This window comes from Poecilia reticulata, chromosome 20 (assembly GCF_904066995.2).
Source record: "Poecilia reticulata chromosome 20, P_reticulata-male-v2, whole genome shotgun sequence".
NCBI lineage: Eukaryota > Metazoa > Chordata > Actinopteri > Cyprinodontiformes > Poeciliidae > Poecilia > Poecilia reticulata.
The window spans coordinates 2,467,761-2,490,473 of record NC_088849.1 but is presented as its reverse complement, the minus strand read 5'-3'; the positions used below and the strand labels follow the sequence as shown (position 1 = coordinate 2,490,473).

The 22,713-nt window shown below is 39.1% G+C and overlaps 1 protein-coding gene and 1 long non-coding RNA gene across 13 annotated transcripts in view; both read left to right on the top strand.

Annotated features, from left to right (window-relative positions):
- LOC103482413 (E3 ubiquitin-protein ligase HECW1) overlaps positions 1 to 22,713 on the top strand; it is a 129,682-nt gene extending 106,969 nt beyond the window's left edge. For 8 of the 11 annotated variants that reach the window (XM_008438550.3, XM_008438549.3, XM_008438553.3 and 5 more), the window contains 9 exons: positions 8,391 to 8,505; positions 8,593 to 8,706; positions 8,789 to 8,941; positions 9,627 to 9,725; positions 14,144 to 14,273; positions 18,817 to 18,963; positions 20,164 to 20,278; positions 21,611 to 21,809; positions 22,337 to 22,713. In XM_008438550.3, the coding sequence (XP_008436772.2) occupies positions 8,391 to 8,505; positions 8,593 to 8,706; positions 8,789 to 8,941; positions 9,627 to 9,725; positions 14,144 to 14,273; positions 18,817 to 18,963; positions 20,164 to 20,278; positions 21,611 to 21,809; positions 22,337 to 22,448 (1,184 nt within the window). In that variant the 3' untranslated portion in view covers positions 22,449 to 22,713. Of the gene's footprint in view, positions 1 to 8,390; positions 8,506 to 8,592; positions 8,707 to 8,788; positions 8,942 to 9,626; positions 9,726 to 14,143; positions 14,274 to 15,696; positions 18,771 to 18,816; positions 18,964 to 20,163; positions 20,279 to 21,610; positions 21,810 to 22,336 lie in introns of those variants that run through there. The other 3 variants (XM_081601993.1, XM_081601994.1, XM_008438556.3) reach the window with 3 other exon arrangements.
- On the top strand, positions 2 to 8,384 carry LOC103482412 (uncharacterized). Of its 2 annotated transcripts, none has more exons than XR_001776022.2 (3): positions 2 to 5,869; positions 6,812 to 6,918; positions 6,995 to 8,384. It is a non-coding gene; the product is annotated as an uncharacterized LOC103482412 (long non-coding RNA). The 2 variants fall into 2 exon arrangements; XR_001776021.2 differs by having other exon boundaries at positions 6,992 to 8,384.

Sequence of the window (22,713 nt, the reverse complement as noted above, 5' to 3'; positions counted from 1 at the left end):
TTTTTATGTGTTCATGTATCATTCTGATACAGGGCTTTCTTTCAGTGTGCGCACCAACAATTTTTGACTGTCATATCCAGCACGTGTATATACTGATGGGAGATTCTAAAAAAGGAAATTGGGTCACAGCATCAAACTTTAGTTTATAATTGTTCTTCTTTCTTTGCTGTTCTATTGTCTTTGGAAAAAACATAAAGTGGAAAAGCTGTCAGCACACACCAGTGCAAGATGAATGTAGGCTTTGATGTCAAACTATTGAGCCAATTGGCAGGGGAAAAGTCTTTCATGCTAAACTGACTCTTTGAACCCAATGTTGAAGATTTTTTCCCCCTTTTCTTGAAAGGGAAAACCAAAATTAGTTTTCCTGATTGAGACTGGGTGAACAGTCTCAATCAGGAAGACTGTTCACCCAGTCTTCCTGGGTGAACAGGAAGACTGGGTGACTCTGCAACAGGTCTACTGAACAATATTGAATGATTCTTTCATTCAGAGGCACAGAGAGAAGACAGACAGAAAGTGCATCACGAGAGTTTAGATTTGGGGACAAAAATGTTTGAAGTTCCTGGATGGATTAAGAAATTTGCATAAAATGGGCAATTCCAGTATATGAAGACTTGAGTTTTGATAAATTAAGCATCTGGATATAGTTGGGATTCAACCACCAAACACACGTTTATTTATATTTTGGTGACTTTGCCCACATAGTTTTCAACACAGATCAACAGAAGACAGCAAAGATATTTTTCTGTCTGATTTTAAAGTGACAGCCTCACAACACAAGATTACTGACTCAGCGAAAGAGACAAACAAATCCTGAAATATTTGCACTGCCACCTCACGGCCTTAACTTTACAAAAAGATTCAAGCCTATTGAACCTATGCATCTGTGATTATCGTTAGTCCCTACTGATTTGTATTTAGCCTGATGTTATGAGTAGTTTTATTTTATTTCTAAAACACTCATGTTGGAATTAAGAGTATTTCCTCATTGAAAATGCAAAAATTAACTCAAAGGATTAGGACTGAACAAATGTGGATTTTTAGCAAACCATTAATCAGTAGGATAACAAGAGGTAAAAGCTTCATATGGGACCTGAAAGACAAATGACTGAAAATACATATTCACAATACTGACTGTTATCCAAGAGATTCTAAAGTGTTGTCTTTCATTTGAGTTGTGTTCTCCTAGATAACCGGTTAGGCCCGATTCTGGTATAACATGGTCTATCTTAGCGGCTTGTGGAGGCTGTTTCCCATCCCTGTGCCAGTAAAGGGATGATTGTGCTCGTTGTTGAGCTTGCAACCTCAAACTGGGATCTAATTCCACAGGAGAGGAGCCTGATAACTGAAGGATCTGCCTACCATTCTACTTTTAGAAGCTCTGGGAACCAGCAGTAAACCTGCAGTATGAGAGCAAAAAGCTGTTAGGAACATATGGACCAATCAGCTCTCTGATGCATGATGGAGTTTGGTTATTTAGAGCTTCTGGGAAATTATTTCTTCAGGTTATCAATAAAGCACAGTAGTCACACTGTAAAAAAAAGTCAGTAAATTTACGGTAAAAAACGATAAAATACCAACAGTTTTTGACTATCATATCCAAAAACATGTCATTACCATAGAAATTACATGGAACTACCGTAAGTAGAAACTGCAAAAAGAAAAAAATCAGTAAATTTACGGTAAAAAAAACCCAGTAAAATAGCAACAGTTTTTGACCGTCATATCCAAAAACATTTCATTACCGTAGAAATTACATGAAACTAACGTAAGTCGAAACTGCAAAAAAAGTCAGTAAATTTACGGTACAAAACGGTAATATACCAACAATTTTTGACTGTCATATTCAAAAACATTTCATTACCGTAGAAAATATGTGGAATTATCATAACTCAATAAACATTTATCCTAAGTAATTTTGACAGTCATAAAATGTAGAAAATACAGAAATATATAGTAAAAAAAAGTAATTGTAAAGTTCATAGAAAAATATTGTAATATCGCCAGCAGTTAATTACCTTAAACTTAACAGTACTAAATCAGCCAAAATTACAAATTTTGCTGATATTTATATGTACATTGTAAAACCGTAAACGAGACTGCAAAAGTAATTTTTACAAAGAACAGAATGCTAGTGTGATATTTTGGTTTCTTTTTTAATAATGCCTTTAATACACCAAACTGAAATCTCAACAGTAGATTAGGCATCAACCTGTCGACCCACCAATTGCAAAGCAAACTCCTACAGCCAACGCCACCATCCTTTTGAAAATTTTTGATTAAATTATGTATTTGGGATCAATTTTATGCCGATCATACATTAAGAGAACTGTATGTTAGCTCCTCCTGCTTGGATGAAGCTGAAGTTGGTTTCCAATTGCAGTTTCCAATTTGGGAAACGGTAAAGGGCGATTCCACCTAATTTTGCATCTTTAATTTACTCTAGCTAAATAACTACAACACCTAGACTCTTCAAATCTGGACTATATTATTCTCAACTCATATCAGATATTTAAAACCAAGTGTGGGATTTGTGAAACCTTTATCTGATTTGTGAAACTTCAATAAAGAACAATTATAGTGTTTATCCAAAAGCATAAAAATTGTGAAGTCGCCTTTCATTGAAGTTTCACAAATCCCACACTTGGTTTTAAATATTGTGCTATTAGTAGAGAATAATCTAGAGAGTTTTTCATTTTGTTATTTGTGATAAATAGCAGGGTTTACAGTAAATAGAGACTGTTATCTGTCCATTTTCTTTACACCTTTGTCCCTAGTGGGATCGGGAGGGTTGCTGGTGCTTATCTTCAGCTGTCGTTCCGGGCGAGAGGCGGGACACCCTGGACAGGTTGCTAGTCTGTTGCAGGGCAACACAGAGACAGACAGGACACACAGCCATGCACACACACACTCATACCTAGGGACAATTTGGAGAGGCCAATTAACCTGACAGTCATGGCCGGGAATCGAACCCAGAACCTTCTTGCTGCAAGGCAACAGCTCTACCAACTGCACCACTGTGCAGCCAATGGAGACTGTTATTTGTCATGTAAACAAATAATTATTTAGTTTGTATTGCTGCTTGATCCTTCAGCATCAGCAGCAAGATTCTTTTAACTCTGTTCCTGTAGTTGAGCGTGGCTCAGGATACTGTGGTGTCATGAACTCAACACATTAAATTCACAGTGTGCTAGCTAAGGCTGCTAACTAGCAGGTGCTAGCTCAGGGTGCTAAGAGCCCATTAGGCGTGGTCCTTATCAGGATGCGGCTACTGAATTTGAAATCAAGTTTCTGCTATGTTTACGCGTTCAGGAGGAGGAGAAGGACAACACATTTCTGCATCACAGGTAAGCTCCTTTCACGGTTTTAAGAGGTTAGAGAGAGCTTTTGTTTTCTACGTTCCTTCACCCTGACGTACCTTCCCTGGGGGGAGGGTGGGGGGGCGCCGATTTATGTTTTCGCATCCACCTGAATAATGTGTAGTTGCGCCACTGTGTAGGAACGACTGCTTAGATATATTTATATTTCTGGCCTACTTTAGACTGAATGTGCTTAAAGTTATTGTTAATGGTAGAAGAAACGTTTTCAAGTTTGGTTCAATAATTCATTTGAATTACTTTGAGTGTGAAATGTTCATGCATGCAAGTTAAAACTGTGAAGAACACGTTAGCTTTTGTTTCAATACTTTGGTAATACTTGGAAGTATAACGCTTGGCATCAGAGCTAATATTTAACATTTTCCTTTGACCTCTTGACTCTCACCCCAAAAATACTTGCACTAAAGTCACTGGGTCTATAACAGTTGAAGGGTTTTAAGATAAGGAAATTTAAATATTAATATTTCACAGTTTTTCTCAGACTGCATTTCTCAGAACAGAATTTAAATTCTTAAAACTACCTGTTCAATCATCAAATTACTGTCACTTCTGCACATCAAAAAATTAGCTTCTCATTCCTTTTGTAAGTTTGCTTTCACATCCTGTAACTGATTATGTGCACTTCTCTGCTTTTTCCCTGTTGTAATTTGCTTTAAGTGTGTTAATCAAAATGTGTTAAACGTATCTCTGTTGAATTGTCTCAACTTCCAAAACGGCATAAGTTCATTGTATAAGTCTTAACATGCATAAGTCTTGAAGTTGTCATAATGTCAATCATATTTTAATTAATTTATATTCAATTTTTTTTCTACATCTGTCCTTAATAGGTAAATTGCTCTCAAGTGAGTCCTGGATTTCTCTAACAGGTCAATCTATGAACCACTAGCTCAACCAACGATCAACCAGTTTTCTGGAGCAGATTGAAGGTGTGTTATGTGCTGCGGGCACATTATTATTTTTGACTATTTCTTTTACTTGTTTTCTTATAGATTTTAGTTGAATGACCTTTTGTTAATCTATTTTGGAGTTTGGATAATTCCTTTTTGCTCATGTAATTATGTTAATTTGTGGCACTGTTGGTCCGCCTATAAATAGGCTGGTTTTCGGCATGTTGAGAGTCCCGCCATCTTCCTTCCTGAGCTCCGCCTTTTCCGCTCGCTCCACTCGCACGGTGCGCGCACGTCCAGTCGCTGTGGGCCGCAGCTGACTTTCCAGCCTGCCATGCGGTATTTCTGTTAGCTTTTGTTTGCTTTTCTTGTGATTTTGGCCTGGTGGGACCGGTTGTCCTGTTTTCGATCTTTCTTTTTATTAGATTCTTTTTTTGCTTTAGTCCGGTACCAGTAGGGGCTTCGACGGCCCTGTATAGGGTTGGCCCCCTGCTGTACCGTTTTGTTCTGTTTGATCGGCTCACCAGGTCCAACTTTCTGTTAATACTTTTGGGGTTTTGTTTTTCTTTACTTTTTGGAACACGGGATCTGAGGGCCTTAACGCTATTTTCTTCACAGGAAATCAGAAAAAGCTGACTTAAGAAAATCAAAGTGAAGAGAATTTATAAATAAAACATTTTGTTAAACCCTCATTTTTTTTGTCTCGTGTCCTCAAATATGTTGTGCCCTTGGTGGACGTAACAAGGTGCATCTTGTGAACCATCAGTTGGCAACAATATGGTCTATATAGTCAGAACACAACACAAGGTTACATCTCTGAGAATTGATGAACAAGTATCTGGACAGAGTGAACAGCCAGAGAGAAGAGGAGTGAGGTTGAGGAGGAAACAGTTGGGAGGAAAGCAGAAGAAGAGTCAGAAGAGGCCGAGGACATCTGCCAGTTTCCATCAGTCCAACATCAGAATATGGTTTGCGACCCACAACATGATGCTGATGGAGGTTCTCCCACCCTACTGTTCATTCCTTAACCCCACTGAGGAACCTTTGTTAGCATGACGATGAAAATTAAAATGTAATGTAATTTCTACAGCACTGTACAGTTTTCCATGAGGAGATTGTCCTATGGTTCCTTTTCTCCTTTTTTTGTACACTGCATTTGTCTTTTTCTTTCTGAATCACCATGGCATGGTCCGTCAAATTACAGCAAAAGCGTAAATGTGAATTTTGTAGTCTCTTCCCATGACTAATCAGTTTGACTGATAGTCATATAGTTTCTCTATCTGTACATAGAGAAACTATAACTTATTTTGAGTCACTGATATGTTAACTGACAGAATTTTGAGAGCTGAACTAAGGATTTTGCAAGCAAACAAATGCTATTTTTTTGCTGTTTCTACAAATTGTTTTGAGAAATGTGCATACTGTTTTGTAAATGCCAATAATAACTTGAGAAATGCACCAGAACTGACTGAGAAAAACTAACATAGCATAAATTGTCTTAAAAGTATACACATTTACAGCTTTGTTTCTGCTAGCTTGCAGGAATTGCAACTTACATAAATGGTTGAAGACAACTTATTGGCCTTCATGACACTCAGATAAATGGTGAGTATCTATTTCATAAATTGCCTAAAACAGTTATGTTTGTAACTTTTAAAGTCTATTTATGTATTGAAATTTGGACACGAGATTGTTTAACATGTTACAAGGGTTCTCTCTGTTTGGGGACATACATTTGCAAAAAGAAGAAATAACCAAAGGCACTCTTGCCAAACAATAAAAACCTTGATCGATGTGTACATTTCATTCATAAAATGCAACATATCTGTGGAATGAAATCCAGACGACACAGAAAAAACGGCTTCAGGCACCATCAAAACATCCATAGAAATACTTGCGTTTACCTTTATTTCATGTCCTGATTTGTGCAATGTTTTCCACGTTATTTGGTGTTAATAATTCAGTTTCATTTGTAAAGGGCCACCTTCTGGCAAGCCCTGGTATTTTATAACTGAGCTCATGGCCTACTAGGTCAGATGCATGTAATGGACTCAGGTTTGACAAACTAATATTTAGTCTGATGGGGAGGCGCAGGGAAGGGGACTGCTGCTTCAAGACAGAGCTTTGTATAAATGGGCGGGTGTTGCATGAGGAATCATTGAAGCACTACCGAATGGTTGCCATGGAGATCCGAGGTTGTCACAAACATGTTTTCATGAGGAAATGACTCCTCATGAAGATGGAATTATAACAAGATATAAAGCTCAAATCTGTACAATTGATGGTGATATACACACCAAATAAGGGCTGTTCACTTTTTAATTTATCAACCCTTTGTTTTTGAATTTTTAAAGATTTTTTCTGTTTGACTTTCTGCATTGAGTTGTTCTTGTGTCCTGAATTACTGATCAAAAAGTAAAAAAAATTGTAAAGAGAAAAATGTTTCTCCCAAAAGAAAGGATGGAAGGATGAAGATAGAAAATTCCCTGAAACAACAGGTCTTATTTTTATTTATGTTTTTTGTTTGTGTATTTTGTCTGGTTGCAGAGAGGATCACACTTGTCGACAACAAACACAGGTTTAAGAACTACTGACTTTTCAGTCAGAAATGATCACATCACCTGGTTGAAGTCTCCATATGCAAGTCAACAAAGGTGAAACAAATGCTGAATTTATATGATGTTCATGTAGTGCATCTTTTTAACTTTTGCTTTGTTTGTTTTCCAGCAGAGAAAACACCTGATTGACAACATGTGAGTCTCAATTTCAACCTGTAACGGGGAAGACCATAACCATGACGCACACCATCTTGAGCAAAGTCTGAACTCAGTGACTTGTTACTCTGAACCCAGAGCAAGAATCCTTTTATCGCCAATTTTTCTTCTACAATAGGTTATCTCTTATCGCATGCTGTTTGTTTTGTTTTCCAGATCTCAGTAATACCGTGAGGAAACTGGACAGAAAATAGAATGTTCTTTTCTTAACTGAATTTTTAAATAGAAATTGTTTCTTTAAGTGTATTACTCATAATCTGTATTTTTATTTAAATTGGATTTATTTTTTTTATAACTTTCTGTATAGAAATGCTGACAAGTTACACTACCTTGTGTGTTGTACTGTAATTTGTATGGTAAAATTCTGGTAAGAACAGCGACCAGTAATTTACCATAAAGTTTTTGGGGTTTGTTTTACAATAAAATGTCAATATATTATGCAGTGTGGCCGTGTTTTTCACTTATCTAAATATTATGCCTCAGGCAGTATGACCGTATTTACTATGGCAAAACCACATTTATTTTTTTTATTATTTTACCATATTTTAGGAAATACTGTATTTTACCGTATATTGGGAAATACGGTAAAATGCTGGCAGTTTTGGTTGCCAGAATTTTACCGTATTTCTAAAATACGATAAAATACTGCATTTTCAAAATATGGTGAAATACTGGCAGTTTTGGTTGTCAGAATTTTACTATATTCTTAAAAAACGGTAAAATACAGCATTTTCAAAATACGGTAAAATACTGGCAGTTTTGGTTGCCAGAATTTTACCGTATTCTTAAAAAACGGTAAAATACATTTAAAAAATACGGTAAAATACTGCCATTTTTGGTTGCCAGAATTTTACCATATTTCTAAAATACGGTAAAAGACAGCATTTTAAAAATACGGTAAAATACGGCAGTTTTGGTGTCCAGAATATTACCGTATTCTTAAAAAACGGTAAAATACAGCATTTTAAAAATACGGTAAAATACTGGCAGTTTTGGTTGCCAGCATGTTACCGTATTCTGAGTATACGGTGAACTACTGCATTTCCAAAATACGGTAAAATATTGGCAGTTTTGGTTGCCAGAATTTTACCTTATAAAGATGGTAAAATTCTGGCAACCACAGCTGCCAGTTTTTTACTGTAAATTAAGGCAGTTTTTTTTTTACAGTGCATAGTCATTTCTACATCAGGTATCATCAGGTCTGTAAACTAAATACAGAGAATTACTGGCTGAGCTGAAATAGCCCCAAACAGTATGGAGGTGTTGTTATGAGGAATGTAGTATGTACAACCAAGCCTGAAAATCCTAAATTATTCTTTAAGAGAGGTTTTGTTTCATGTGCACAAATGCAGGTCTTCAGAGAGCCAGGGCCCCAGCTCCTTATCGCAGAGATTTTGAAGCCAAGCTGCGAAATTTCTACCGCAAACTAGAGGCCAAAGGCTACGGCCAGGGACCGGGCAAGATCAAGTAAGATCATCACCTTGTTATGACCTCAAACTGAAGCTGAAATGCAATGGGATCAAAGGAAGTGCTGTGTTTGGTGTGTTTCCAAAGACTGCTGATACGAAGAGAACACCTGCTGGAGGGAACCTTCAACCAAGTGATGGCATATTCACGTAAAGAGCTGCAGAGGAACAAACTCTACGTCACTTTTTTAGGGGAAGAAGGGTATGCATTGCTTCGCCACTCCATACAGCTGTGTATGTTTCTGAACTGAATATGAGGATGGCCTTTATCTTGTCATCTTTAGATTAGATTACAGCGGTCCATCCAGGGAATTCTTCTTCCTGCTCTCCCAGGAGCTCTTTAATCCATACTATGGTCTGTTCGAATACTCCGCCAATGACACATACACTGTTCAGATCAGCCCCATGTCAGCTTTTGTTGAGAACCATCTAGAATGGTAAGTAGAGCTTTAACAAATTGGGATTTAGGTAACTAAAATCCTTCACTAACTGTTACTAACACCAATAATCTACTATGCAAAATCATTCAAGGTTTAATGTGACAAAACAAAGTAGTACATAATTATGAAGTAGTATAAAAATTTTAAATAGTTTTTAAACATTATGAATAAATTACACAAGCATTCATAAACCCCAAACTGTACTCCTTTTTTAATACTGTGTCCTGTCTTGGTGCAATACCTATTCCTATGAAGTTGGAACATTGTGTGAAAATAAAAACAAGAATATGATGATTTGCAAATACTTTTCAACCTATATTCTATTGAATTCACTACAAAGACAACATATTTAATGTTCAAACAGATATACTTTATTGTTTTTTGCAAATATTTTCTTATTTGGATTTTGGTTCATGCGACACATGTATCATTAACCTTCCACTCCAAACTGCTGCACTACTTTATGTTGGTCTCTCACATAAAATTTTTGTGGTTGTAACGCAACAAAATATGAAAACATTTGAAGGTAAACATTGTATATGCAATATATAACACATACATGACCAGTCAGATGTGATGTTGGTGTTTTACTCTGTAGCTTCCCTTCTTTATACTATCAAATTACAATTATCTGGATACAAAAACTTTTTCATTTCATCTAATGCATGCGTGTCTGGTTCAGGTTCCGTTTCAGTGGCCGTATTCTGGGCCTGGCTCTGATCCACCAGTACCTGCTGGATGCCTTCTTCACCAGACCCTTCTACAAGGCTCTGCTCAGACTGTCAGTACAACATCCATGTGTCATTTTGATTCAACATGTACCACATATTTAAAAAATTCCCATTTTTGGAGATGTAGTAATACCTTGTGGTATTACTACATCAGCAAGTTTTTAAATTTGCTGATCTATTAGAGCAGTGGTCTCCAAACTACAGCCTGCGGGCTGGATCCGGCCCGCCTCCACATTTGGCCCGGCCTCCTGAACAATACTAGAGCATTCAGATTTATTTTCATATACCGTATTTTCCGGACTATAAGCCGCTTATATGTGGATTTTTCTTCAACCACTGCTTTTTAGCAGGAAGTGAATCATTGGAAGTCAAAATTGGAAATAAAAAAGAAAGCGCCCATTAAAACGAAATTAGGTTTTAATAGGGAATTGAAATTTGAGAATGTTGTTGATCAGTTAAATAGCATTGAGGGGAAAAAGAAGATTTTTTGTGTTTTTAAGTAATACTGGGATCATTATGAGAATTTGAGGCATAGATATTAGGATCCAGTAGATGACAGTAGTGCAACAATAATGGATGCAAGCTGCCGTTGAAATCTAAAGAAGAAGAAGATTTTTTTTTTTTTTTTTTACCAAAAACGTTTATTTACAATAATTTAACAATACACTTTTACATAATCAGGTCAAAGAAACTAAATAAAAACGATAAATATTTACATCAGCAGCTTGTTAAAATGTTGTTCTCGCTGATTTGAAATGGTGCACAATACATTATTAAAAATTGTACAAAACTATTTAAATCCCCGGTGGCTCTGTGGAAGCAAAACTCCAACCTCAACCTGGCTTTGATGTTGCACTTCCACAGATCAAGTTGAGGTCCAGCCTGCATTTTGTCCCGTCGAGTTAAATAAATTGCCATTTTGGCCTCTGCGATTAAATAATTTAAAATCCGGGATTAAAAACTAGTGGCTCGACTGTAATGCACACCGTAGATAAAAACAGAATTGGTAAAAACCACGCCAAAAAGGCTAAAAAAAATCTCGTAAAAAAAATTCAAAACACCAGTTAACCATACACAATCTATAAAAACATGAAAAACACTCTCAGACAAACTACAAAACGGACCCTCATTTAAAACCCCAGGACTGATGACCGATAAAAATGAGTTCGTAGCGATGGCGCCGTGAAGAATCCTCCACTGAAGGTCACCAGTCCTTTTCTTGATTGGAGGCTTGTACAAAGTCCTCCATTGAGACTTCTGTCCTCCAGGTTTGTCGCTCCAGACACTGCTGGGCCTTTTGTTGAGAGTTCTCTTGTTTAATATCTTTACACAAGATTTGTACAGGACTTTCGGACTAGTTTTGCATAAGTCCATTTTCGTCTCTGCAATGTCCAGCAGGACATTGCTGGACATTGCTGGACATTGAAATCAGGCTTCAGGAACACGTTCGGGAATGGGTCAGTCTTGTCAGGCAGGCACTTTTCTTTGACGTATAGCTGCAGGAGCCGCCTCTCTCCAGCTGTCAGCCGCTCTTTCACCCGTTCCAGGAAGCACTGTACCAGTCTGGCGGACTGGACCCCAAGAGTAGTAGCTAAGTAGGCAAGGATGCCTACTTAGCTACTACTCTTCCTCCTCCTATAAAAACATAATTCACAGACCCACAATCACCCAACGTTTCCCAATTTTTTCATAAAAACGCTTTTTCTCTGCATTGGTGATTGGAGCATAAATATTAATAATGATCAAACTCTGTCTTCACTAAAAGACACCTCTCCTGAATAACATATTCAATATTTATAGAGTTTGGGGTGAAAGTTCTTGAGAAAAGGAAACCCCTTGCTGCACTCTCGGAGGTGCCATGACTTAAAATGACCTCCCCTCTCCACTCTCTACCCCAGTCTGTCTCTATTAAATGATCACTGTGCGTTTCTTGCAGGTAAATTACATCAATTTTCTTTAGGTTCAGCGTTTGATAAATCAAAGCACGTTTTTCAGCCTCCCTCGCCCCGTTAAGATTCAAAGATGCTATTTTAAAAGAATCCATGTTGGGTAAGAAGCTAAAAACAAATACAAAAAGACTATTAAAAAATAATAAATTGCTACTGTGTATCATTTAAATCAAAGTTGTTTTCTAACTTTGTTCATTACTTCTAAATCTGTAAAACCTGAAACTTCCTTGTTCCTGATGTAAAACCGTGCAGAGAAGTAAAACATTTTTAAATGAGAAAAATGACTTTCAATTTTTACTCCTTTCAACCCTTTAGTTTCCGTTAAAAATATTTTTAAAGCCTCTACAGGGTATCTAGGTTGTTTACTGCTATTTTGAGATATAGAAACATCGCTGGCATCAGAGACCCAGCTCTCATTGTCGCTGTTGTCTGACATCTCTTTTTTCCCTGCAGCCAGCTTACTGGCCTGCTTGCTGGCCTGCACAGCAGCCACCACAGTCCTCCATTTGCTTTGCCTCTTTAACGGGGCTGAAGCCTCCAGTTCCATCGCCTCCTCTGCTTCACCTGTCTCTCCTGCCACTCCAGCTCCAAAAATCAATGCTGCACTGTTCTGTCCCTCCACCTGCACCTCTCCTTTCCCTCCCTGATCCCCACACCCTAAATGCTCCTCATCGCCCCTCACCTCCACCTGCTGCTCTCCCTGCACACCATCCCTCTCTGCCACTTCACTTTCACCCTCACCACCATTCACGCCATCACCACACAACACCGTGCTCCTATCCATTCTCACACATACACTCATTTTCAGTTTTCTCACCGTCCACTACTGAACCCTCAACAATACCTTCTGCCAGTTCTCCTGTAGCAGACTCTTCCACCACCACCGCGACAGCAGGCCCCTCCGCCACCACCGCGGGTTTCTCCGGCGCAACTGCGGGCCTCGCCGCAGCGGTTCCTCCGCTGCCCCAGCTTCACCAGCTTCACCAGCTTCACCAGGCGGGTCCTCCACCTGCTCAGCAGCAGCGGGCTGCTGCTTCGCCGCACCCAACTGGGCCGGCCCGGCACTGTCAGGACACGTTTTAATAATGTGCCCCTCCTGACCACAACCAAAATATTTCATGCTAGAAGATGTTGCAAAAAGTACATAGTCGAAATCATCTAATCTAACATGAAAACGGAGGTTAAGTTCTTCGTCGCGTTGGTTTAACATAAAGAGTTGTCTCCTGTGAGAGACAACATGCTTCAATAAAGGTGGTTTACACCCCGACGGAACTTTTCTGATTGGTGACACCACCTTAACTGTGCCGAGACAGCTCTCTAACTAAAAACTCATCACTAATGAACAGAGGAACATTTGACAGTGTTACTTTCGTTGCAGGCAAAGTTAGCGGCGATACCTGTAAAAACAAGTCGTTCACTGAAACGCCCACCTCCACCAATACTACTGTTGAGCTTGCTCAACCTTCTCGACAAACAATACTACAGCTCCATTCATTCGAGCTGCCGACTTGATGGACCCATGTCCGATTACCTCTCCCACAGCCAAACAAACTTCCTCCACGCTGCACGGAGAACCAGCGCCCACCTTGACGCCTTTCTTCCGTGTCAGCGCTGAGAAAGCCGCACCACCAGACACCATGGCGTCGTCTGACGCCGGCCAGCCAGGCACACCTGATGGCCACACCCGAACCCAAACAAAAACCCCTTAAAACGTGACAAACTAACACAAAATCCCAACTAAACAATTAACATAAACACCAAGTGAAAAAACAGTAAGAAAAAACCAAAGATAGAAAATATACAGTCGCTCTCACTCTTCTTCCGCTCTCCACTCACCCTCCTCTCACACGAAGAAGAAGAAGAAGAAAGCGCCCATTTTCATTTAGCACATGCTAGTAGCAGACACGAAAGATCAGCACTTTTACTGTTAGTTACCGTTCGGAAACTACCCTAATCAGTTCAGTTAAATCTAAACTTGGGACCTTTTTCTTTTTCAACCATAATAAATGTGATATTCAATTGACCTGTTATTACTCAAATTTTGGGTGTCCGTCCCCCTCTGCTGCTGCTGCATCGTTGTGGAAAACCTGGAGCGGCAGAGATATCTGAGGCTTAGATGTGTATGTTTACTGGTTTTAAAAAAAAACAAAAAACTTTGGGGTTGTGGCTCATAGTTCGGAAAATACGGACTATAATCCTTTCTGGATTTATTCTGTTAAGAACCCAGAGAGTGTTATTTGATTGTGCTTTCTGGAAAAAAATGAATTTTTACATTTAGGCACTCCTGCAATCGTCACACTTTTTGTTACAAACTGACTCCAGCTCCCCACCAGAGAAGGGAAAACTTATGTGGCCCTCACAGGAAAAAGTTTGGGGACACCTGTATTAGAGCTTAAGGATTTATTAAAGAAGCTGTGGAAAGCTCATTTGAACTTCTTTCCAAGACCACACTTGTATGTAATGCAGATAACCCATTGCAGCAGTGTGGACTGTCAGATTCAGCTGTGTGTGTCTTGCAGGCCCACAGACCTGTCTGATCTGGAGTACCTGGATGAGGAGTTCCACCAGTCTCTCCAGTGGATGAAAGACAATGACATCACCGATATCTTGGACCTCACTTTCACTGTGAATGAGGAAGTTTTTGGCCAGGTTAGAACACATCTGCCAGCATCAACTAAAATGTATTAAGTAAACAACCTTCTTAAAGATATACATCTGTAATCAGACATGCTAATCAAATCATTTTCTTAGTTTAATTAATTTAGATGGCCAGCTGATTACTCTGAGTGGCTGTTTCTGACTGAGCGGAGTAATTATGCAGAGCAGGGAGGAGATCGATTATTTTTTTAGAGATTATCTGTCTCATGTTAGGACAGCGAAAGTTTTAATACGTATGTAAAATTAATTTTTTAGGTTAGATGCTGCAGCTTTAAAGAGAGGTTCGGTGTGAGAGTCACTACCAGGTGGAGCAGAAGCGGCGCTCCGTCTGTGAAGTATTACTACCTGTAGCGCAATGCGCTACAGGTAGTAATAGCGAGAACAGAACCACATCGCAATAGCGAGAACAGAACCACATCGCAGCTCTAAGACTTAAATAATTTTGCGGGTCATTTGTTTAGCTTTCTGACTGTCATGCTAATCCGGGTGAGTGTTTGTAGCTGTGCGCTGCTTTACTTGCTATCTGATCCTCCATATGTCTTTTTTACTGCAGTGAGCCTCGATGTAGCCAAACTCCGTCAAGTATGGCATTGATTTTATGTCGTATTTGCTTCGTTGTGTTGATGCATTTTGACGTGCTTCAATTTTCCACCGCAACACGCAAACTTCCCCATTCACTCAGTGCATTATAGTTCCACATTGCTTAGGATTTGTTGCTGCACGTTTGCGCAGTGTGAAGGAAAGAGGAGATCAGCTGCACAAGCAGGTTGCGAAATGAGATGCAGGTGATCGGTTTTGGCAACAAGAGCCAATGATCGCAGATCACCAATCATTTCACCAAAATCGGCCGATTATGATCGGTGACCGATCGATCGGAACACCTCTAATGAGCAGCACTACATGAGATTGTGATTGACAGCACTAAAACTCTCCTTCCACTGAGTGGTTGTTTCTAGCACTGGGAGAAGGCAGAGGAAATAGATTTTTCACATTACCTCTCATACCATACTGTCACAACATACTGACAGTTTTAAAAAAATATGTGAAAAAAAATATTTATAAAAAAGTTACATACTGCAGCTTTAATTTCACTCAGGAGAGGACAGGTCAGGAGGGACGTGGGTTAGAGCTGCTGCTGACTGACTCATCTGTTGTTAAGTGGTAAAAGGCACAGGGAACAAGTTAAATGTATGAATATGTTGATAATTTTTTTCCGTAATTCATTAAATGCTAGTGAAATGGAGGCAAACAGGTAAGCTAATTATGCTAAATGGTTGATAATATCACAGTCTACCCACCTCTCTTGGAGAAAAACTGGGTTATACATTAACACTCTTGCCTTTCTCTCTCTCTCTCTCTCTCTCTCTCTCTCTCTATTTTGTTTTTGAAAACTCGATTTTATAACTTTTCTTAGCAGCATAGTAACTGGCACAGTCGTTTCATAGCAGCTGTATTCAGATGCAGGTTCTACTGACTGCAGCAGAATACAGCGTCACCGTGAAAGCGCTCCAAGCAGGAACGAACCATTTCATGCAGATCCAGGGGGGTTCAGGGCAAAAAGGGATGTTTGTTTTGGTCTGGGAGGGGTAACATTACATTTTTACTGCTAAAAACAATATTTGAAAATACAGTATGATTAATTTTGTATTTGACAGAATCCCGATGGCACAGAATCCCGATTTGTTTTTTAGGGTTAGGGTGGTTATCAGTAGAGAAGTGAACCTCCGAGTGCTTGAGGAGGGAGCTAGAGAACGGCTGGCCGAAATTAGTGTTCATAAATCGGATCAACCTTGAGAAAAACGCCGCTTGCTCGGCGAATATTGGAAAATCCTATATCCAAATCGAAACTTCACTGCAGTCGATAACACAATAAAACCACTGGGATAAAGTTTGTTTTGGTCTGTGGCGTGCAAAGATGGCACCGAGCGACTGCTCGCCCCACAACGTCTGACGCAGTGACGTTGTGGGGCGTCACTGCGTCTATGTCTACTATTGGCCAATAGTAGACATAGAAAGCAGCTCTCCTCATTAACATAACGATGTAGCAGAAAAACAGCAAGCAGAAATACAGAGAATACAAGGAGCAAAAATACAGCAAGCAGAAATACAGTGAGCAGAAAAGAGAGAAGCTTGACAGAAACTTGTGTTTCTGTCAAGTAATGTATATATTTCTGCCAAGTAATGTATATATTAAATAAATATATGTTTATTTCTTATTAAACATATATTTATGCTTTTATTTCTTATTATGTCGGTTTTGGTCCTCCATACAGTTTATGTATTGGAGAAATAATTAAATGTTGATGACATTTGAGGATATTTTTTAAATGTTTTTTGTGGAATTCTTTATGCGGCCTAGCCTCACCCAGACTCTGCCTCCAGCGGCCCCCAGGTAAATTGAGTTTGAGACCCCTGCCTAAAGCAGAGGATTGACAAAAAAATACATAAACACCCCATGGCTCTGTCTGCAAGAATAATGGCACTGCTGCAGGCTTCAATGGTAACAGGAGCTGCGGAAAAACAATAACCCCTTTATTTGCTATCTGTCGATAAATATTCCAAAGAAATAGCATCTCAACATCTCAAATTAGATCAGTCACTATTTGCGGTAGAAAATACATTTATGCATGGCCAATAATTAGCTATTAGTTGCCATATACTACCATAACTTTGTGACACTGAATCGTTTATTGAAATGAGCTTGTTCAAATTAATGGCACATGTAGTTTAATCTGTGACTGATCTGCCATTCATTCTGTGAACACCAGGTTCTAAACAGCTGCTCCTTATTTAAGGACAAAGGCAGCAAATGCACTGTAAAAAAGTACATTTTGAAGTGTCTTGACTAGGGGTGTAGTGATACAATAATTTCACGATACGATATGATACGATACGATATATGGCATTCTAGTCATGATACGATATGTATCATGATATTTGTTGAACGATTCGATGCAATACAGTTCGATGCGATTCAGTGCATTTTTACAATTTTCTGAAAGAGTTTTGAAGGACGGAGTGATTTTAGTGACATTTTGTGTTCCATAGACTTGAATTTAGTTAACTGAAAACTGATTAATAGCACCAACTACACAATACCTGACTCTGATTAGACAGTCTAACAGTCTGCAGCTGGACAAAATGAATCAAAGATGCAGTGAGAGAATTAGTTTCTGTCATTTAATTCATGTGGATTTGACATAAAACAAGTTTAAACGGTAATCGAGGAGCAGAGTGGGGAGATTATCAGCCTCTCAATATGCAAATGATTGATTGCACTCATGTTTTCTCTTTTGGACACTGTGGCTGCATTTTGGAGTAAAAATGCAGTCACAAATGCAGTCTTTTGGACTATGGGGAAAAAGGCTTTTCTACCTTGGGTCTCGGAGTTAGCCGTGGCTGTAAGATGCTTTATTCCAACTGCTGAAGTAGTGGCTCCGCCTCACCCCGTAGTGATCGACTTCCTGCAGCTACGCAGCGCCGCTATTCCATCCATCCATTTTCTTGCACCCTTGTCCCTTAGTGGGGTCGGGAGGGTTGCTGGTGCCTATCTCCAGCTAACGTTCCGGGCGAGAGGCGGGGTACACCCTGGACAGGTCGCCAGTCTGTCGCAGGGCAACACAGACACACAGGACAAACAACCACGCACACACACTCACACCTAGGGGCAATTTGGAGAGGCCAATTAAAGCGCCGCTATTCCCCTGCTTGGATCTCTGAGTAGCAGACTCTCAGACTGCCAGGATCTAGTACTCTCAGTTTCTGATACTCTTTGTCTGTTGCGAATAAGAACGATCGATCAGCCATGGAAATCCTCACTGCGCCGCGGATTCCGGCTGGGGGTTATCCTGCTCAAAACACAGCGCCGCTGCGCGCCCGCTTCGGATGTTATCAACCCATGTTCATTCTTCAGGTAATCCTTTATATACAGAACAGAAACAGCTAAGTTAAAAACTAATTACGAAGTGAATGCTACCAGTCGAAATTTGCATTAATTTCGCGATCTCAATGCTTTTGCAGCTGCTCCGTTCCCGTCGAAAATATCGATATATATCGCCGAATCAATTTATTTATACAGCCCTATAGTCTTGACACCACACAAAAGTGAAGTAGTCTCTGAAACAGTGCTTATACAACTAACTCAGTTCAGGGCTTAAAGCTAAAACTTTAAGCACTTTTCAGTTTAAACAAGTTTAAACACCTATTGCATTCATGTGTCCTCTCTCTCTGTGTAATGGTAACAGTTTATATTAGTTTTTTTTCATGCTTTAGTTTGCTATAGAATGTGCAGTGTTTCCAATGCTTTGATGTTAATGTGAAATGTTATTTAATCACTATTTTAAATACGCTGCTATTATGTTGAGTACAGCGGTTGATTCTAACACACTCCTGATAGAATGAGCTCTTCAATGCAAAAGTGCCTAAAAAGAGATGGATCTGCTGGAGGGGTAAATATTGTTTCCACTTTGGTATTAAATCTGGTTTAAATCGGTTTCCTAAACTCGCCTTGGGAACATGGTGGCTGTGTTGCTAGGTGACAGAGCGGGAGCTGAAGTCAGGTGGCTCCCATCTCCAAGTGACAGAGAAGAACAAGAAGGATTACATCGAGCGAATGGCGAAGTGGAGAGTGGAGAGGGGGGTTGTGCAGCAGACAGAGGCGCTGGTCAGAGGCTTCTATGAGGTGAGCATGAGTCCTCACTAAAACACCACAGCTCAAAACCAAAGGGACACACTGTAAAAACACACAATCCATAACATTGTTTTGGATTGTGTGTAGACATTAAACTAGACTAAACTGATCCTGTTTTTATGTCAGGATACTACTTCTATTTGCTAAATGTCATAATGTTGCAAAAGATCATTTTTTTGTCTGTCTTCAAATCCAAAAATGTATAGACACTGAGATAAAGATTATTTTAGGCATATCGAGGAGAGCCCTGATTTTGATTTTTTTATTCCCCCTTTACTGGTCTTTCTGACAACGTTGGGATGTTTTTTCTCTTCAATTAACAAAAAATCTATTTAAAGGTGTTGTATATTTTAATACAGTATATTTAAGTATTTGGTTTCAACTTGATAAATTTTTGCTGAGGACTACAGCATTAAGGTTCCGTGGGGAACTAGGGTTGGAGATAAATGTCTCATTTCTAAAGTTTACACATAATGCATGGATAACATCGCTATGTATTAAAATCAGGTCAGTAGAACTTAAAAACTGGGAGCTTAATCAGTTTTTAAGTGTGGAGGGAGTGACGAAGGAATCAGAGAATCTAATCAGAGAAAAATGAGAACAGCTTAGGGAGAGGCCAGGCAAAGGCGAATGAGGTGATAGATAACAGCTGCAAAAGTAAAACTGGCAGGCTAATGGAAGAAACAAAATAAACCAAGCAAAGACAAAAGGGAATATAAGAAAAAACAATCCTAAGCACAAAGGAATAAACTAAAATGAGGAGATCTAAGTAACTGAATGACACTGAAATGATCAAAAAAGATTCACAAGTGAAACTTCCAAGTTCAAACGCCTACAGATGGTAACAGAAATATAATTGAGTGAAAATTCTGAAAGAGTTAGGGACTCCATTTGAGCTTTTAAATATTGAAAAGAGATTGATCAAGTAGTTTGTTTTCTTCTGGAAAAATAAAGTTGGTCTGTGCACATGATTTGGATTTCAAAATAACTAACTTTTAGGGAAGTTATTTGTCATCTGTGTGAGAGTGAGCATATATTTCTGTATTACACTGTATTACATTAAAGTTGTTAAAAAACTAAAAATTTAAAAAGGGTTATTATTCACAGCTAAACTTCAATAAGGAATGTGACAAATTGATCCTGAATTGCTCAGCTTCAAGCCCAGACTATCTCCGCTGTGCTCCTGCTCAGGTGGTGGACTCCAGGCTGGTGTCGGTGTTTGATGCGCGGGAGCTGGAGCTGGTCATTGCTGGGACTGTGGAGATCGATCTCAGTGACTGGAGGAGCAACACAGAGTACAGAGGAGGTCTGTGTCATCTGTCAGTTTCACTTCCAGATTCCAGACAGGATATGTGCAACTCAAGTCACATACTTGACATTTAGGCCTAGACACGCTCATTGGTTTGCTTTGTTTTTTGTGGTAAAAAGTAAGAACCCTGTTGTCAATGTTGGGGGATGCAGCAAAAGTATATATGCATATGTAAATTAATTTGGGGTCTTTTTTTCTCCGATTATTGCATGTTTTTCATGTATGAACAAACAATAAAACTGGAACTTGTTTACAAAATAACAAAGTAAAACAATAAAATTAAACAAGAACAAGAAGAAGAAGCACCGCGCGCTTCTTCTTCTACGGGGGAAAATGAAGTCGGTGGCTGCTAGACCTGTTGTGGCTCAATATTGGTGGCTCAATATAAGGCGCACCAGGTTATAAGGCGCACTGCCGGCTTTTGAGGAAATTGAAGGTTTTTAGGTGCGCCTTATTGTGCGGAAAATACACTAACTATGTTTATATTAAAATTGGCCTCTGTCCCTTTAAGGAGCTCCTGGTCTTTCCAACATGTTGCCTTCAGCACGTTATCACAGTTTTATGAGAGCAAGCGTTTAGGCACCCCAGAATGGTTACTGTGGCAGATTCAAGAATTTCTTAAACATGCATGAAAAAAATCAAGGCAACACTTTAGGTAGGTTTAATAAGGGAACAACATAACATGATGTAAAGCTCTCAAAACATAACCCCCCCATTTCACTAAAACAACAAAAAATAAAATAAAAATCATCAGAATGTACAAAAACATTAACATTAACCACAAATTATTTGTGATGCTGCTTAGCACCATCCCATCTTTGACCTCTGTGGTTCTGTTACAGTTGTACATTTGATTTTTCATACCACTTTCATCAAAAAAGATATCTTTGGTAAAAGTGAAAGAAAACAAAATAAGAATAGGATATAAATAGAAACAGGATAACTTAAAGTATGTTTCCTGATGTTATTATATGGTTTCCTTTCTTCTCTGCTGGTGTGTCTACTTTTGGGTGTATATCTTAACTCACCAGCATTGAGATGCTGCTCAGAACTGTAGAATATATTTTTAATGGAATATTCAAAACAAGGGATCATTTTTGAATTAATCATTGAATTTTGGTTAAAAAAAATTACCTTCTCTGTAGTGTTAATGCTTCCTTTATTTGAAAGTGATATTATCATCCATCAGTCTAAATCATACTTTATTGTTTTCAATAGCAGAGTCAAGTTAAGGTGGAATAACTCTGATAGTTTGAAAAGGAGAATTGAATCCCCAGGAGTTACAGCATGTCGCTGTATTAACAATTAGTGTCCTGTCTCTTCAACCAGGTTACCATGACGGCCACATTGTGATGCGATGGTTCTGGGCAGCGGTGGAGAGGTTTACCAATGAGCAGCGTCTCCGCCTGCTGCAGTTCGTCACAGGGACGTCCAGTGTGCCGTACGAAGGCTTTGCATCCCTAAGAGGATCTAACGGCCTCCGACGTTTCTGCATTGAAAAGTGGGGCAAAGTCACATCACTACCCAGGTATGTCAACGTTAAAAAAAATGTTACACCAAAACATCCAAATTTGCACAGAACCATAAAGACAGCATCCATTGGAACCAACTTAGTTTATCTGCAAAAAAAAAAAAGAGTTGGTTTGGGTTTTAATTAATCTTTAAAATATTTTGTTTAAAGAACATGTCTTTTATAAAAGCTAGGCACCGCAGCTTTACCTAAATGTATTATGTCTGAGCTGGACTGGTGTTTGGTTCAGCTGAAGTGCTGATGCTTGCAGGATGAGGAAATCCTCTCATTCAGAGAGACTTGCTAACTTCTGATCATTTTAATTGTCCCCACTGGGAACTGAAGAATAGAGCATCAGCAAGAGAAAAATACAAAGCGGTCGTTTGGTTTCACTCTGAGCTATTTGATCAGTTTGTTTTCTGAAATCTTAGGGGTGTGATTTTGAGAACGGTGAAACATCATGTAATTTCTTCGAATGAATAAAATACCTCATTCCTTGCTGTCACCAACACCAGTCACTGTGTGTATTTCACTTTCTCTCTCAGGGCTCACACCTGCTTTAACCGCCTTGACCTTCCTCCATACCCCTCATACACCACTCTGTATGAGAAGCTGCTCATCGCTGTGGAGGAAACCAGCACTTTTGGCCTGGAGTGACCCCTAGGAATCAAATGGTTTCACTCTGTCTGGGCCTGGAAGCTGAAAGGAGAGCAGCCCATGTTGGCTCCGAGTCTCGTAAAGATTTGTGAAGTGTAACAGACATTTGGTGAATTGGCCTGGCTCTCTGTACATCCCTGTTGGGTTCTGTTATATGTAAATGTTATATCCTGTTGGGCAGAGGATATAACGCAAAAACAGGAAGTAAGAAAATAAAAGCTTCCCCACCAAAATAAAATACAATTAAAAAACAAAGGAAAACAAA